Source organism: Camelina sativa, chromosome 19 (assembly GCF_030686135.1).
Source record: "Camelina sativa cultivar CO46 ecotype springtype chromosome 19, ASM3068613v1".
In the NCBI taxonomy this organism is placed as follows: domain Eukaryota; kingdom Viridiplantae; phylum Streptophyta; class Magnoliopsida; order Brassicales; family Brassicaceae; genus Camelina; species Camelina sativa.
The window spans coordinates 14,837,089-14,855,128 of record NC_141898.1 but is presented as its reverse complement, the minus strand read 5'-3'; the positions used below and the strand labels follow the sequence as shown (position 1 = coordinate 14,855,128).

Genomic DNA, 18,040 nt, shown 5'->3' with positions numbered 1-18,040 from the left:
CTAAGATGGTCAATCAGCAAAAAAGGCGTACACACAAAACGAAGAAGATTGACGAGTTAGCTGAGAAGCAGTTAGAAACTCAGGAATTGGTAGAGAAGTAGTGTGAAACTCAGAATTTGGATAATGAAGTGGATTATGATTTACAAGAGGATGTTGCTATACAAGATGATGACACTTCTCAAAATCAGCCGGCATGTGAACTTAATGATGATGCTGCTATACAAGATGATGCTGCTGCTGACAATGACGTTCATACTCTGAATGTTGCTAAAAATGTTGATGAACCAAAGCGTAAAAGGAAGCGAGGACCAACGAAGATGAAAAACATTGCCAAGGATCCAAATGAAAAGGTCCACGTTGAGTACACAATCATGGGAGAACCTTGTGGTCCAGGATCAATACCTTTTACATCATATTTAGGTACAATAGTACGTGAACATGTTCCTTTCACAATCCCAAATTGGAGGAAAGTAAGTGAAGATATCAAAACTGTTTTGTGGAAATCTATTGAGGTATTATTTTAATTACTGAACCATGTTGCTTCTTTTAATTATAATTGCTTTCTGTATAGTAATTTCTGAATTTTTAATTATTTATTTGAATGCAGGCAAGGTTTGATCTTGACCAACCATGGAAAAAAACTGCTGCATTTGGTCAGATGAGAGATCTATGGAGATCCTAAAAATCACGCCTTGTTTCAGCGGTCAGAGGAGCTGATAACATGAAAGATAGGATGGGTCTGCGACCACCTAATATAACTATTCCAGAATGGCGTAAGTTTGTCAAAGAGGACTAGTAAAGCATTTAAGGTAATCAGTGATTCAGCTAAGACGAAAAGAAAGAAGCAGATTCCTCATTGTTCTGGCCGTAAAAGAATGGTCAGATTGAGAGAAGATTTAATCCAGAAAAGCTCAGACCCATCCCAGGTGACAAGAGCAAAAGTGTGGATCGAGTCACAGACTAAGAAGGATGGTACTCCTGTAAATGTCGATGCGGCTGAAAAAATTGTATGTTATGTTTATTCTTCTTAAATTACTTTATATATTGGAGATCATAATTGATTGATGTACATTACTTTTGTATTTGTTTGCATAGAAAGGCAGCCGAGATAGGTATTGAAGGTACTCAGGATTCAGCTACAACAAATCCAAAGGAGGATATACTTAGTCAATTTTTGGGACATGATAATCCGGGAAGACTGCAGGCAATGGGCAGAAGCATGAGCTTGACCAAATTTTCTTGTTTCCAAGTCAACAACAGCTCTATGGCTGCAATGGAAGCAAATCAGGTTCAAATGAAGAATAGAATTGAAACGACCCGACCCGTTTTTTTTTTTTTTTTTTTTTAATTAATAGGTAATAAATAGAAATATAATATAAACTACAACTAGTGGTCCCATACCCACTAGCCACTTATCCACAACCACATACAACATCGGAAATAGCAATATCAATAAATATCCAATAATAATATAACCAATAAATATCCATAACAACAATCCAATAATCAAACATCAGGAAACATGAAACCGACAACCTAACAATGTTCCTAAAAACTCAACTCTAGCAACCTAGCAATTCCAGACAACATACAATCGAGTCCCTAGAACATCCTCCTCTTCATCGCCTTGATTCCACGATCACACTTTGCCTTTACCTGCACCACAAACACATATTGAGATGCATGATTATTTGATAAACACTCAGTGAGGCAATCCTCCCATCTACTGGGCTATACACACAAGCAACAGTGATTCCAATGTTCCAAACAAACAACAAACAAAACATACAAACCAGGAAAACAAACATCGTCTCGCTGGAAGGGAGGTGTCGACCGACACCAACCAAGTGTGGACCGACACTGGCATTGGTGTCGACCGACACTAACCCACAGTGTCGATCGATGCCATTTTGCTGGTGTCGACCGACACCACTTGGTGTCGATCGACACTCCACCTGAAACTACGTTCCGCTGCAAAGTCGAGAGTCGAATCTCGCTCCCAAACTCCACCAACTCGTCCAATACTCAAAACCCAAGCCGGAAACATCCTTACAAAACCTGTAGCAACCAATCCCCAGCAAGAAAACACACAAAACAACAACGCACAAGTAAGAACAAGGAAACCAAAGGCTTAGATTAGCCATGGTCATGCACTCACCTCTTTGCAGGAAGATTCAGACCAATAGCAACGAATCCAACCTTCCTAGCAAGCTTCTAACTCCTTCCTAACCTTGGATCTCTCAAGAACAGCAAGGAAATCTCCCAATCTCTCTCTAGAACCTCAAAACACTTTTCTCTCTTTTGTTTATCTCAAAAACGGCGTGAGACAAAACAAAACACAACCTAGGTCGTTTTCTCCCTTTAAAAACTCGGTTCAATGGTTTTCTCTAACCCAAACCGGTCCAAATCGATAATTAAATCGAATTGGTCGAACCAGAGAACAATGGTGTCGACCGACACCCCCTCGGTGATTGATGATGATAGTGAAGAGGAGGTGATTGATGATGAAGAAAAAGGAGAATTTTTGGAGCCTGAAAATTATATTATTAGGTTAGTCTAATCCTTTGTCATTGTTGTATACTTGCATTTTGTTCTTTAACTGTGAAGTCTGTTACTTTCATTGTTTTGTGGTTTTTATTCTCACTTTCATCTCCCTTTCATTTATTCAGCATGACCCTTGAGCAACTAGGTCATTTTATTCAATTTTTTTTTTTGTTTTTTTTGAATAAAATGTAACTAAAATTTATTCGGAAAAAAAAAAACTGTTTTACATCAAGTGCAAACTATAGTTAAAATGTTGATATGGTGTTGAAATTTACTTTAGAGAATCTAAATGAATGTTAATGAGACCAACTTAACGCGTAGCAAGCCACATTTCCATACATCCTGCGACTATGCTTTCTCTTTGAAGGGAGAGGAGACGATTCCTGACTTGCCTATCAAGTCTTTTGACGAGAAGAGTTGGTGGTACAGCAAATTTTATATTTTATTCAAAATTCTCTAAAGAAACCCAGTTTATTTGAGTTTCTACCATTGGAGGCATATAAATTAATTGATATTAAAGAGTCTTTTAACTTTTAGAAACAAAAAATATTTAAAATCATGTTGAGAGACCATGAAAGTCTCTTTGCATTGGAGATGGTCTAACTGGTTCCACTCCATTCTTTGAGGCGAATATGACATCCCTCCATGACAAAGAACGTTGTTACCAACGTGGGTATCAACAAGATGTGTCTTGTTGTAAGACACATACAATTCTAACCTTTTCCTCCATAATGGTGACAGACAAATGGTCACATTTCTATTATTTTTTTCATGTTTGTTATCATCTTTTCATTCCCAATTCTGGTGAGAGTTTGAGTTTTTAAAAGAAACATGTTGACATCGATCTCAACCTCGACCGAACCATGATTACATGCTCGTCCACATCCAAGTCTATGACCACGTTGGTAACTAAATAATAAAAAGTTTATTTACTATTATGAATAATACTGTTTTTGTGTATTATGTATGAGTAATAAAAATTGTATAAGAGATACAATTGGGGTTCTGCTTAGGAATCAAGTAATATAGAAACTTCGAACATTCTAAGGGGTTATAATAGGCATATATATATATATATATATATATATATATATATATATATATATATATATATACACTAGGAGTTGCCTCGTGGTTTATTTTCATATTTTTTGGTAAGTTAAGTTTAGTTTTTAGAGTACAATTTTAGTGTTTATTTGTTCCATTGGCAATTTTTTTTACTGTTAGATTTTCAACTTTCTGTATTTTGCTTATTTAATTGGGGTTCTTTTTCTATTCCACATATGGTATTTTTTGTTTTGGGGGGGGGGGGGGGGGGGAAGAGTCATCTATCTTAATTAACTAAACTATTCTCATATAATGAATTTTATTAATCATGTTTACTTTATTGAATAACAAAATGTTTAAAAGCTTAGACTGATTCTCTTCTATAACTAGGACGTGTTGTTTTGTGTTGTAATCACTTTGCAATACATTCGTGGCAAAATTTGTGATTACAAAATAGATGGTTTATGTAATGTATTTGTAAACATTAAAATGGTTGATCAATATTTAATAATTTTGAATAATATTTTAAGGTTTATTCATTTGTCTTTACTTTTTTTTGTCAACCAAAAACTCCAAGATTATAAGCCCAAACTGGAGGATAATTGTTTACAAAAAAATTTCAGAAACTAAAGTTCTAGAGTTTTACTCTCTAAACACCATGAATTTAAACTTTAATAATAATTTTTATTTAGATTTAATTTAAAAAAATTATGAGATTCCATAGTGAGTATTTCCTATAGTTTTTTTGTATTTTAACAGTATATAAAATGCTATAATATTTATTTTTCTTTTATTAACTGATTTAACCATAACCATAAGAAGTATTCTGTTAAAAATGACCATTATAAAGATATGAAATCAAAGTGATAATTATCCCTTTTGGAAGTACAATACTTGTCTACCATCATCGTTTTCTTTCTTCTATGGCTAGGATTTTATATATCTTCAGCTTCAGATCAGACAATTTGTGTGTTTGTTCCATTAATATGAATGTTTTCTTGAACTTCAGAAACACCCACCTTTTAGGGCGTATATGCTGTGACAAGAGGAAATGAAAATTTAAACCAATAGAGATTTTTTCTTTTCAATCCGCTATGAAGAAATAACCAAATAAAAATTTAAAGTAATAACATGCTTGATGTAAGTTGTATGGGCAAATCATCATCGTCTTTGTATTTTCTGTTGGGTCAAGACGTAATTTGTCAACTAAAAATTATAGATTCATATTACATGTCACTTTAAAACTACGACAATATTATAACATTGTTTCCGTTTTGGCCTTACAGAAATACCCGAGACCCACCATCATTTTTGAGTTTTGAATTTACCCCATGAGTAATCTTTTAATAAAGATGATGAAGTTTAGATATATAAAAGAAATATTATATTTCTTAATGTTACACATTTTTCATCTTCAGATTCAGATAACACTATGTGTGATTCTTTTATTAAAGATGATGCAGTTTAGAGATATAAAATAAATATTATATTCCTTAATATTGCACATTTTTCATCCTCAAATTCAGATAACACCATGATTTACCTCCCTTTTAATTGTTGGTAACCCCTATAACATCAGAAGCACCTTTTTTTCTTGTCAACACAAGACAGAAAATGATACTAATCCTTCGAAGCCTATTCAGTGGCTTTAAACAAAAAATAAAAAAATAAAGATCACCTTTTGGTGATTTTATTCACTGCGACATGTAAATGCAGATTCTGGAACAACTCGCTGTGAGGAACAAGTCACAAACGCCCGAGTTGCTGACTTGGATGTGTGAGCTGACGTGGCAAGACGTGAGTGGATGTGATGATGTGTCGAGGAAAGTTGATGACTTGGCATTGAAGATAGAGAAGAGATTGTTCTTGGAGATATGAAGAATATTCTCCATAGGAGATTAAGGAAAGGATAAACTTGAGCAGCAAGCAGTTTCCTTATCCTTGGAGATATGAAGAATATTCTCTACAACAAATAAGGAAAAGATAAGGTTGAGAGCAAACAGTTTCCTTATCCCTTGATACTTGGAGATTCACCTTCTAGGGTTTCTCTAGTCGTGTATATATATTCTAGGAGTAGGCCACGAGTCAAGTTGAGCACTCTAGAATATTTATACAGTTGTAAACTTCGAAGCCAGAAAAGAAGGCTTAGAAAGTGTGTTCCCAGTTCTCTGTGACGTTAATCAGGGAGGTGATTAAATGTGCAGAGAATTGTTTTTTCTTTCTCTTAGATCTACACTGGTGAGAGTTTAGGTAGAAAAGAGAGAGGGTTGGTTTTCTTCTCTTATATTAAAAAGAGAGAGGGTTGGTTTTCTTCTCTTAGATCTACACAGAGTGTTGTGTTAGATAGAAAAGAGAAGTTTCAGATTCATTCTTAGTCGAGATCAATCCTATTGGGTAGAATAGGTTGAGTAACGGCCGAGACAAAATTTTATCATTGTAAGAGATAAATTTTGTTAATAAGATTGAAGAGAAAAGTGTTGGTTTGGCGCGTTCCAAGTGTAAATCAGTGTGTTGTGTGTCTTTATACCTTAACAATTGGTATTAGAGCAGACGCCTGATAAAAGAATTGTTTATCTTTTCAACAGGTGAGATCTTGAGACGAGGTATGGAGAATCCACAACAGTTCGTTGATGAGAACAATCCGCTGATGCTTGACGCTGAGCATTATGATGATTGGAAAGCATAGATCAGACAAATGATACAGAGTCGTGATATGAAAGCCTGGTTCGCTGTTGAAGATGGATGGTCACTTCCAACATTTACGAACATCAGAGGAGAAACTGTAATAAAGCCCTATAAGCTGTGGACGGCTGAGGAGAAGTTAAAGGAAAAAAACAGAATGCTGAAGCTCTGTATACTATTTTCAGCTGCTTGCCAATGTATATGTTCGCGATGGTGCAAGAGTGTATGTCGGCGAAAGAAGCTTGGGATCTTTTGGAAGCCTTCTCTACGGAAACCAGAAGGATGAAGAAGGAAAAATATGATGTATCACCATCCTGTCATTTCAACAGTCATCTAAGCTCTCCTTGTCAGGAAGTTGTAGTGCTGAAGAAGGTATACAAGGATAAGAGGTTTATCAAAGAATTTCTCAGAAACTTATCACATGGATATCTTTCTCACAAATCTGATGGTAAAGGTGCTTTAAGTTCTGATGAACAGAAGGTTGATCAGGGTGTGAAATTAGTTCATACAGATGAACTGCAGATGAGAAAGAACGATCAGAAGGCTGAGGAATCATTCACTTTGAAGACTGTAGAAACTCAGACGTCTGTTCAAGATAATGAGGAAGAACTGATCAAGAAGCAGTTCAGAAGGCTGAAGGGTGTACAACGTCAACATCAATCTTCATCATCCAGATCTAATGCAGAGAAAGAATCTTAGAGTTCTGAATATCTAGGTTATGGACACTTTCAACCAGACTATTTTACACTTAAAAGAAAAAGCGTGCTGAAGTGTTACAATCGTCAAGGCTGTGGTCATACGAAATCTTGTCTGACATGGAGAGATATTGAGTCAGCCAAAGAAGATAATGAGAATCAGAAGTCTGTTTTGAAGCCTAAGGATGATGTGGCTAGCTTATCTGTTAAGAAACAAGTCATCGCCCTGTCTAAGAATCTGATTCTGCAGAAGAAGGAGAATTATGATCTGGTGTTTGAGAAGGAAGAGCTGCTTTGTAGAGTCTTCACACTCAAGAAATTGTTGTCTGAGGAGAAAGTCATTTCGTCTTTGTTGAGTCAACGTCTTGAGAATCAGCTAAAGAATAACAATAGGCTGAGAATTTGTTGTCTGAGGAGAAAGTCATTTCATCTTTGTTGAGACAACGTCTTGAGAATCAGCTAAAGAATAACAATAGGCTGAGTTAAGAAGCAAAAGATCTGTACAGGGGGCTGATCACTCACAAGGGTACTGTAATTGCAAACTGTGATATGAGGAACCATGGAAGAAACTCAAGCCGTGATACGAGTGTAGTTAATGGGTCTTTATATGGTCAGAAGATTTCATACATAGGTCATGGAACAAAAGAGCTGCAAAATGGAGGTGATGCTGTCAAACACGTGTCTGAGGTCAACATCCAGAAGACTAAACAGATGATTGTTATGAACAACCTGAGAGGGAAACTGTGTCGTTGTCCAGAAGAAGTTCCACAAGGTTGGAAGAAGAGGACAATATCAGAAGTTAGGGCAAGACTGTGAAGTGTCGAAGATCTGAACAAAAGAACATGTCGTTGTTACTATGCAAGTCAGAGCCTCCACAAAGTTGTATGTTTCAAGTGTCTGGATTGTACTATACCACTCACGCATCTGAAGGAGTGTCACAAAGATGTTCGAAGATACAGGCGAGTAAACATCAAGAAGCGTGACATGAACTATTATGTTGCGCACACTGTTGATGTTCAACAGACCGTTGTGTTGAAGCACTGGTTCTTTGATAGTGGTTCTTCAAGGCACATGACTGTGAATCAAGGAAGGCTACAAAACTTTGAAGAAGGCTTAGCTGACATGGTCACTTTTGGAGATGAAGCTGAAGGTAAAATCAGAGGCAAAGGTGTATCTCGTTGTAAAGATCAGCCCACTCTGGAATTTATCTACCTTGTTGATGGTCTAAAAACTAATTTGATTAGCAGCAGTTGGTTGTGTGATGAGGGTTTAGCTGTTACCTTCACCGAGAAAGGATGTCAGGCGGTTGATGAGTGCCACAATATTCGAGTCAAAGGTCAACGCTCTGATAATAGCTATTATATATGAAAGTCATCTAATTCACAAGCAAAAGAGCTCAATCAGCAGTGTTCTATGATGCCTAGAGACATGATCTCAGAAGGAGTGCATTAACTAGTTGTTGTTAAGTGTAAGTTGCAGCAGTCAGGAAACTGTGAGAATCACATCCATCAAGAAGCTGCTGGAAGGTTCAGGAGGGCAGAGTTATTGTGTCTGCTGCTACTACCCACAGTTGTGCGGCTGTAGTTAATGGCGTGGCAAGGCAGAGCTTTGCAAATGGATTCAGACTACAACAATATGATATATCTCAGACAGGCGACATGCAAAGCTTTAGAGGTGGTTAATATGTCTATAGACGTTGTTGCAGAACAGAAAAGACAAACGTGGACAAGTTGTGGAGAACAAGGCATGAGTGATCGTACAAAGCTCTAAGGAGAGTTTGCTAGATGCAGCACCTTCACTTCAACACGAGGTAATCAGAAACCTGATAGAGATTGTCTTTGTGCATAACTTCATGTTGTATCAGTTGGTTGTTAGCAGGAGTGCTAGGAATGGCTTCTTTAGAAGACTGTTTACTAGCAACTGTAAGGTTTTGAGATATTCATTTACCAATGCAAGTATGCCAAATGTTTGATCAGTGCATGTGAGTAACAAAGGAGTGAAGATGAAGCCACACCTATGAGAGTTGGAAATGTTCTATCTTCGAAAATGATTCAAGAGATTGTGTAAATGGTAACTGGTAAGGTGGACTGATCAGTTGTCTGAAGATGTATCTTACCAGTAAACCAGACATATGTTATGTACTTGCAAGCTGTGAGTGTTTTTGTATCACACATGCAAGCTGCTGAAAGGATTGTCAAGTATTTCAAAGGCACATGCGAAAGGAGCTAGCAGAAACTTTAAGAGATATCGCTCTCTGAATCACCGTGAAGGATCAAGTGGCTATTGCCTTCTGGGAACAAAGCTGATCTTCTGCTACGCTCAGAAGCTTGTTAAGGTACCTTGTTCAATTGTTGAATCTAAGGTTAATGCCTTGGGAACCTGTTTCAGCCATCAGATGAGGATCAAACAATTGAGAACAGCGTACGTTACATTCTTAAACCATGCTTCAATTTTGTGTGATAATTGTTTGTTTGCTAATATTGTTGTAGATCATGTATTAGATACTAAAATTAAATTACAGGACCCTGAATATCAGTTTATTCATAGAGTAGTTGTGGAGAAACTGATAGTAATAGAACATTAGAGCACTGATTTGCAAATTGTTGATTTGTTTACAAAAAACCATTGAACTTGGATTAACACATGATTCTGAGAAAATTCATTGGTGTTTGTGAGATCTAATATGTTTGGTGAGTTGTGTTGATCAGATACATGGACATGCATCAGAGCAGGCCATGGAATTCCTAGAATGTATAAAAGATCAACACTCTGTCTAAGCAAGAGTCAGTGGAAAATAGTTGCCTGTCATTCCAGTTCATATCGGGGATCTCGTAAAACGTTTTCGTGAAGGAGGAGGTCAAAGAGCTGAGGAGAGGCATTATTATGCATTACATTCTGAAAGAAGTACCAGTGGTTTGAAAGTTTAAAAAAAAAAAAAAAAAGTAATGTGGCTGGTACGTCTGCAACAGAGCCCTGAAGAATAATAACAAGAGAATGCACAAATATTCGCGGTTGAGAAGTCAAGTGATATCACTGATAGAAATTAGGAGATTCAACAGAAGATCGTTCATATCATCAAACTGTGAAGATCATTTATGTAGTGTATCATGAAAAGTCAAAAAAAAAAAAAAAAGACTTGATACACTCCTGTCAATGCACTCTCCAAAGGAAATTTCAGCTGCCTACTTCCCGTTGATAGTGAACCATGAGAATCAAAGGCATGCCAGAGCGAAAGACTAGCCACTGATCATAGAGTTGTTCTTTGAAAATTCACAAAAGGTTGTAGTAGTTTCTGGTGAAGTCCTGAACAAGTGGTTGGCACACATCACATAACATATCTCAAGGTATGAAAGCCTCTTACCTTAAGAAGTAAAAATTAATATAAAAGTGTTATTGATGGTCTATTGCTTTTCTGGTTCCCTCAATTCGTGTGATTAACGATGTTTGAATGTCTGAGGTTGTGTATAAAAGGCTGAAAAGAAAAAAATGTGTTGTAAATCAATGTTTTGTAGTTAAATTCATATGATTGATTGGTGAAACACGAGGCTGATTGTAAATATTGTTGATGAGAAATGTTTGTATGTTTTCAACAAGTGTGCACTGATGTGTGTGTTAAGTGTTTCAGGTTTAAGCTCATTTGTTTCAGCTCACAAGAAGGATCATGATTCTCTAAGTGGTAAAATCCATAGAGCAGCAATTGATCAAGGGTCTGACTTTTTGAACGACAGATTGATCATGTAAGTAAGATCAAAGAGCTGTGTGTTCATCTAAATATTTGGGTGTACCAGGAGTATTGAAGGATTGGAAGTAGCTGTTATTGGAACTCACAACTTGGCTCTAGTGGTGAAAGGGCTTTAGAGGATTGTTGTTGAGTCATCATGCGTCTGAGGACGATTCGAAAGACTAATACTTGTTTTGTATCGATAAATGAGTATAGTGTCAGTTCCATTATACGAATGAATGGAGCTACATGTACCGGAGGCTGATGAGTGCTCCTAGTCAGAAGATTGTGCTTGCAATTTGTTATTTCATGTTTGTACAACAGGTGGTTATTCATTAGAGTTCCATCATTGATCAACATATTTGATGCAAGGGACTGTTACCAAAAGATGGATTGTGCTACGAAGCAAGTGTCTATGTCTCACTAGCTGTTTGACGTGTGCATTATCGTTTGTATTACCGAGAAGACATCTTCTTAAATTAAGAGAGAATCTGCAGAAGTGTGTTGATACTTCAGTGTCGTAGAGTCAACAAAAGAGTGACAGGAGATGGTCTCACCCTTGATGATCTACAAGTGCATATGATTGTGATAAGACATGTTATCTGCAGTGAAAAACAGAGGTGTGTGATACTCTGTTACATCCATTGAAGAACAAACACTTGTGTTTGGTTCCAATAATGATGGATGAGGATGTTTGAAGCTGCTGGGCTTCTGAAAACTGTGTATGAGATTAAGCCTTACATAACCAAAGGTATATGAGTTTTGTGGGCTAATCTGTCAACTGTCATGGGTTTGATCAAGATAGTGAATGTTCTTGTGAGGAATTATGCATTTGGAATCTCACATGTACAATCAACTCTTTGTTTGATTATGGAGGAGTAAATGGCTAGGTTGGTATTAGACATGTGAGACTGATGATTGTTGAGTTAACAGATGATCATATGTTTGAGTTCCCTACAGATGACGAATTAGAGAAGTGATATGTGCTTAGCTCATCTGACTAGGTAGTTCATCTTTGTAGAATCGTTCAAAGAAACTGGTCTAGATGCAAGAATGAAGGTTATCTACAGTGAAACTGAGGTTTGAAAGTGTAGAACATGATACACAAGGTGCTGTTTTTTTCTTGCAAAGCTTGTGTATGGTCACGGTCACACTGTGGTTCGATCAAAGAGCTACTTGCTGCTCGAATTCTCGACTATCAGCATCCTATTGCCCAACATCCAGTTTTGGTTGCAAGGAGAGTCAAAATGCCTACAAACATGAAGCTGTTTCAATAGGCGACGAGACTGATCATCAAAGTGCTTAAGGATGCAAAGCACTGTTAGCAGGTAAGTGATTCCCATAACTCAATATGTTGTTGTGATACATATGTCTGTTTTTGACTTAGTTGACCACTCAAGCTGGGGGAGAATGATTCTGGTTCTGGTTATTGTTATAATTCTAATCAACGCCTAATGTTAAGGAGTTCTGGATTTATGGGGGAGAATCCTTGTAACTACTTGGTTTAGGGGGAGAATCATTGTTTATGGGGGAGACTTAATTGATTAATTGGTTGATCTTAGGTTGCTAATGATTGATAATATGTCAATTGATTAAGTCTGATTAGAGAGCTATTAAGAACATGGTTTCCGCTGCAGCCCGCTGGGGGTTTCTGATTATTAGATTCCTAATCATAGTTCTGTTTGAACAAGCTATTGATTGATTTTGCTAGATAATGACTGTTGTTTTGTCTAGTTGTTGCTTGTTTTGTTTTGGCTTGTGTTTATTGGAGTGTCTTTTCAGGATGAACCAGAGAGATACTTGAGTATCAAACTCAGTCAAAAAGGGGGAGATTGTAAATGCAGATTCTGGAACAACTCGCTGTGAGGAACAAGTCGTTGTGCCGAACAGAGCGTTGTATCAATCAGGAAGCTGCATCAAATCAAAGACGCCCGAGTTGCTGACTTGGATGTGTGAGCTGACGTGGCAAGACGTGAGTGGATGTTATGATGTGTCGAGGAAAGTTGATGACTTGGCATTGAAGATAGAGACGAGATTGTTCTTGGAGATATGAAGAATATTCTCCATAGGAAATTAAGGAAAGGATAAACTTGAGCAGCAAGCAGTTTCCTTATCCTTGGAGATATGAAGAATATTCTCAACAACAAATAAGGAAAAGATAAGGTTGAGAGCAAATAGTTTCCTTATCCCTTGATACTTGGAGATTCACCTTCTAGGGTTTCACTAGTCGTGTATATATATTCTAGGAGTAGGCCACGAGTCAAGTTGAGCACTCTAGAATATTTATACAGTTGTAAACTTCGAAGCCAGAAAAATAAGGCTTAGAAGGTGTGTTCCCAGTTCTCTGTGACGTTAATCAGGGAGGTGATTAAGTGTGCAGAGAATTATTTTTTCTTTCTCTTAGATCTACACTGGTGAGAGTTTAGATAGAAAAGAGAGAGGGTTGGTTTTCTTCTCTTATAGATAAAAAGATACAGGGTTGGTTTTCTTCTCTTAGATCTACACAGGGTGTTGTGTTAGATAGAAAAGAAAAGTTTCAGATTCATTCTTAGTCGTGATCAATCCTATTGGGTAGAATAGGTTGAGTAAGGGCCGAGACAAAATTGTATCATTGTAAGAGATAAATTTTATTAATAAGATTGAAGAGAAAAGCGTTGGCTTGACGCGTTCCAAGTGTAAATCAATGTGTTGTGTGTCTCTATACCTTAACACACGACATTGTTAAAGGCAAATCCTCATCATTTTTTTTTGTTGTTAAGTGAAGCCATAAGCAAAAGTTGAAATTAAAATCCCATATCACAAGTTAAGTGAAGTCAATTACAAATCACATGGTAAAACGTTGTTTCTTCAATGTCTTCCTTCCACATATAATAGAGATCTGATCATCTATTTTAAGTTTTGGGTCTCCCTATCTAGGGCTGGGCACGGGACGGGTACCATGAATTTTCTCATACCTTTTACTCGACCCGACCCTAACGGGTAATAGAAAAAAATTACTCGTACTCGACCCTTAAATAACGGGTACCCGGAAAAACGGATATCCGGAAAAAAATAGTTGACCCTTTAAATACCCGACCCTTTACCCTTACCCGGAAAATGAATATTCGATAAAAAAATTGTCAATAATCGCAATAATAATTTCATATTCCAAAATCCGAAAAAGGAAAAATTCATAAATGTATACAACATATAGGTCCAAAAATTAGAAAATTACAAACTTAAAAAATAAAAATAAAATATTAATTCAATTGGGAGTCCAGTTGGACTAAGTTGAAGTTAGGTTTTAACTTTAACTCTATAATATATTTATAAATTAATAATAAATAATAATAATACAAAATAATAAAGGGTATTTATGGGTCGGGTAACAAAACGGGTAAAGGGACAAGTAACAGGACGAGTATTAAAAACTAAACTAATACCTTTTACTCGTCCCTTACTCACGGGTAATATAATTATAATACCCTTTACTCGATCCTAAAGCAGTGGGTACCTTTTTTTCGGGACGGGTACGAACCGAGTAATGGATCGAATACGGGTAACGGATATTAGTGCTCAGGCCTATCCCTATTTGTAGTAATCTTAAAAAATTCAAGCTATAATAATATATAAATATAGGAATTTATAATTAAATTTTAAACTAAAAAAATTCATTTTCTAAAACAGTTTCACTTCTTCCATGTGTTATACGAAACTGATATAAAGGACCACGCTTCTTTTCTTGCCTTCATTCTTATTTTTGTTAAAATAAAACTAAAGTCAATTAGGAATTGGAAGAATCTAATGTCGTATATGGTGATAAAGACAAGGGCTAGATAAATTTATCTGATCCACTTGTTTTATAAATATGGATACGGAAAATTGTATTTCCTATGTAATTTGGGAACCGACTCTCTAACCCATCCTAGTCTCTATAAATACAGAACCTCTAAACTCTAAAGAGCTCACAAAAGCAAAACAAACAAAGAAAAACAAAAAAGAGAAAGCAGTCAATATATTTGATCAAAGCTATGGGTCTATCTACGGCACGAAGGCTACTCGTAGTTCTCCTGGTTACTGCGTTCGTCTTCTCCGGGAGTGCTGAAGCCTGGAGCTGGAGTTGGGGCTCCGGCCAGTCCGGTTCTAACGGGGGTTGGGGATGGAGCTCCGGCAACTCTGGCGGTTCTTCTGGCTCGGCTTCTGGTGGTTCAGAAGACTCTAACTCGGGTGGTTCAAGCTGGGGTTGGGGATGGAGCTCAGACGGTACAGATACTGATTGGGGAAGCAGCTCTGGATCAAACCATTCTAGCGGTACTGGATCTACACGCAAAAGTCACAGCCCTGGCCAAAATCACTCAAGCGGCACTAGCCCTACACACAACAACGATAGCACGAGATCAAACCACTCGAGCATCACTGGCTCCACACACAACAATCATAGCTCGGGCTCATCAAACCACTCGACCATCGTTGGTTCTACACACAACAATCATAGCTCGGGCTTAAACCACTCAAGCATCACCGGTTCTACTACGTACAACCACACGGCTCCAATAACGAGGGGGAGAAAGATTGCGGTTACTGTGTGGAAAAACGGATACGGTTACACAGAATGGGCTACAAAGCATGCCCCTTTCTACGTCCACGATGTTCTTGTTTTCACGTATAACAACAACAACAATGATCAAACCCTATCCAAGATGAAGCACCACAACAAGAAGAACGACGTCTACTTGCTCCCAGACATGAAGAGCTTCAACAGATGCGATGTGACCAGAGGCAAGAAGCTGGCCGCACGACGAGGTTCACCATCATGGGGCTTCAAGTTGCTTCTTCGTAAGGTTCAGACTTACTACTTCGTCAGTGGAGACCACAACGGCTGCAACAACAACAACATGAAGTTCTTTGTCCACCCGATTCCCCACCCTTCTCACTAAGACACTAACTATAAAATCCACTTGCTCTTTCCTTTTCTTTAAAGTTTAAACTCCGAGTTAGTTTATATTCTGCAGGTTTTTTTCTATTAGTTAACCTTTTTCGTATAAGTCATTTAAAATTTTATGGAATGATTATTACTTCTACAAGGTTATAGTTTTCTTCCACTGGAGTAATAATTGCCACAAGTCAGCTCGAGAGGAAAAGTTATGTGAAACTTTGTCATATTATATAAGATAATGTAGCATAAATACAGTATTATTCATAATAGTAAATAAAATATTTACATTTGTATACGTCATACTGAATTTTTTAAAGTTGTTTAGTTATTAAATAAGGTATTTCTAATGTTTCAATTTTACGGAATTTGATTATTTTTCCCAAACACTAGTGTGTTCTACTCTGACAGTTTAATCAATCACAGGATTACAACTACAATTTAGCTTCTTGTGGATTTTATACGTACCCTCACAAATTTATTACATGATCAGAACTCTGATTCAGATTCTTGTGGATTGATGTTTCGTTAGATTCTGCGTGAGTTGTTTATATATTATTCAATTTTTAAGCGTTGGTTCATGGATTAAAATCCACAATACAATAATGTTAGGTTCGACAAGATGAATAAAAAGTTCAAAACTCTTTTAAAACAAGACATATAAGAAAAACCTTGTGGTAGAAAAAGTGTATCGTGAGGGTGCAATTATAGCATTACAAGTATCTCTTCTATGTACGGCATAACATTTTTCATGACTGTGTTATTTGTCATCGTATATTAAAAACATACGCGGAAAAATATAAATTACAACCACATGAAACAACAATAAGTGAACAGGCAAAAGCTTCTTGTTTCCAATACTACTACTCCAGTTTCCAAGCATGAAGAAAAAGGCAAAACTCGGGCGGCCAAGGGTTACTAGTTTTGGTCGAATAATACCTGCTCCCAGCTGTACTTGTATCGCTCTCACCACCTCCACCACCACCGTGACCACTCCCTTCCATGTCGCTATCTTCACCGTTCCCTGGTTTAAATATAAACATACCGTGGCCTGTCCCTGGCTTGCTGAACAACCAATCATACACATCCCAAAACACTTGAACTGGTTGTTTATCGACCAGCACGGTCTGATTCCCTCTAAATTTCCATTGCAGATTTTTTACTTGTACCAACACAATCCCGTCTATGCTTATCCACATCTCTGGCTCTTTAGGCCCCGAGGTCGAGCTTTCCACAATGATCTCGTGCTCTTTTTTCTTGTCGTAAAACTTAGCCCTGGTCGTAAAACACTTCTTGCCAAACACGTTTTCTTTCTTGTAGAACAAGGCAGCCTCTACCAAAGCGGGCCTCGACTTTGTTCTCTTGAAAGCCTTCTTCTTGTAATCACCCACCAATAAAACCACCTCTTCCTCTGAGATTAAAGCCACGTAGAAATCAGAACTCGGCTCGGGGCTACTCACGAATTTCGCAGACCTAAAATCCCAATACACCTCTACCGGGTTCCCTTCCACCTCGAACGACTTATAGCCTTTCTTGTTCCAAAAATGCCAGGGCTTGAGATCAACCTTGCAACAGTAATTCATATCACCTTCCACGCTAGTCACCATGACCATAAGCGAATGGTTCATGAGATTCTTGGACCACAATACCGTCACATTCCTCCAAAATCCAGATATATGTGCTTGGTAGATGCACGTCACGGTGCTTTGTGCTGTCTTATACGTTACAGGATCCTCTGTTATCTTCTCTGCGAATTGACTACTCCCCGTCGAATGTGATCTAAACGACATGATCGTTTGTCAAATTTTACACACAAAAGATAACAAATTTCTAGCGTAATTCGGTTTTACATATCAACCAATGGTACCGGACTTCTCTCAAAGGCTCGTGAACGAAGCTCCTTGTGGCTTGTTCAGCAGATCCAAGAATGTGAGTAAGGAGACAAACGAACAATAGAGATCAGATTGAGAATTAGATAGGTTTTGGGAGAATTTTCGGGAGATTTTGGATAGAGACAGGTCTAGAGGGGAAAACAATAGATTAAGGAAGAAAGATTGGGAGAAGAAGAGAAACATCCATGTAAGAATGTGGATGACGCGTAAGGACATTGAAGGATGTTCATCTTAACAAACAGAAATTGTTTGCAATATCCGTTTCTTCTTTCTATTTTTCGTTTCGGTAATAACCTATTATAACAAAATCCAATTGGTTTTCTTAAATGACAGATGTTTTTTAATTTCTTAAAATACCAACACAATATGTGACTCTCTCTGTCTTTTTTTTCTTTTTTTTTTTTTTTTTCTGTTTTTTTTTGGTGATGTTCTGTAAGTTAGGTTAATTATACAGTACAGGGCGTTTACGGGGAAAAAAATAATTAGGAGTCCGAAATAATTATACAGTACAATATGTGACTCTCTCTTTTTTCTGTTTTTCTCTTTT

The 18,040-nt window shown here is 37.2% G+C and overlaps 2 protein-coding genes and 1 pseudogene across 2 annotated transcripts; 2 read left to right on the top strand and 1 right to left on the bottom strand.

The window, feature by feature from the left end:
* Positions 1-5: 5 nt before the first annotated feature.
* LOC147920585 (uncharacterized) lies at positions 6-6,277 on the top strand (annotated as a pseudogene).
* An 8,385-nt stretch (positions 6,278-14,662) lies between these two features.
* LOC104766471 (uncharacterized) lies at positions 14,663-15,791 on the top strand. Its single transcript, XM_010490365.2, has one exon. The coding sequence runs from the start codon at positions 14,700-14,702 to the stop codon at positions 15,603-15,605; it is 906 nt and encodes a 301-aa protein (XP_010488667.1). The 5' UTR covers positions 14,663-14,699; the 3' UTR covers positions 15,606-15,791.
* Positions 15,792-16,262: 471 nt separating this feature from the next.
* Positions 16,263-17,905, bottom strand: LOC104766470 (uncharacterized). Its single transcript, XM_010490363.2, has one exon. The coding sequence runs from the start codon at positions 17,389-17,391 to the stop codon at positions 16,465-16,467; it is 927 nt and encodes a 308-aa protein (XP_010488665.2). The 5' UTR covers positions 17,392-17,905; the 3' UTR covers positions 16,263-16,464.
* Positions 17,906-18,040: the final 135 nt, after the last annotated feature.

Excerpts from the sequence above, each read along its gene's own strand:
- LOC104766470 (XM_010490363.2), bottom strand. The coding sequence starts at position 17,391 with ATGTCGTTTAGATCACATTCGACGGGGAGTAGTCAATTCGCAGAGAAG.
- LOC104766471 (XM_010490365.2), top strand. The coding sequence starts at position 14,700 with ATGGGTCTATCTACGGCACGAAGGCTACTCGTAGTTCTCCTGGTTACT.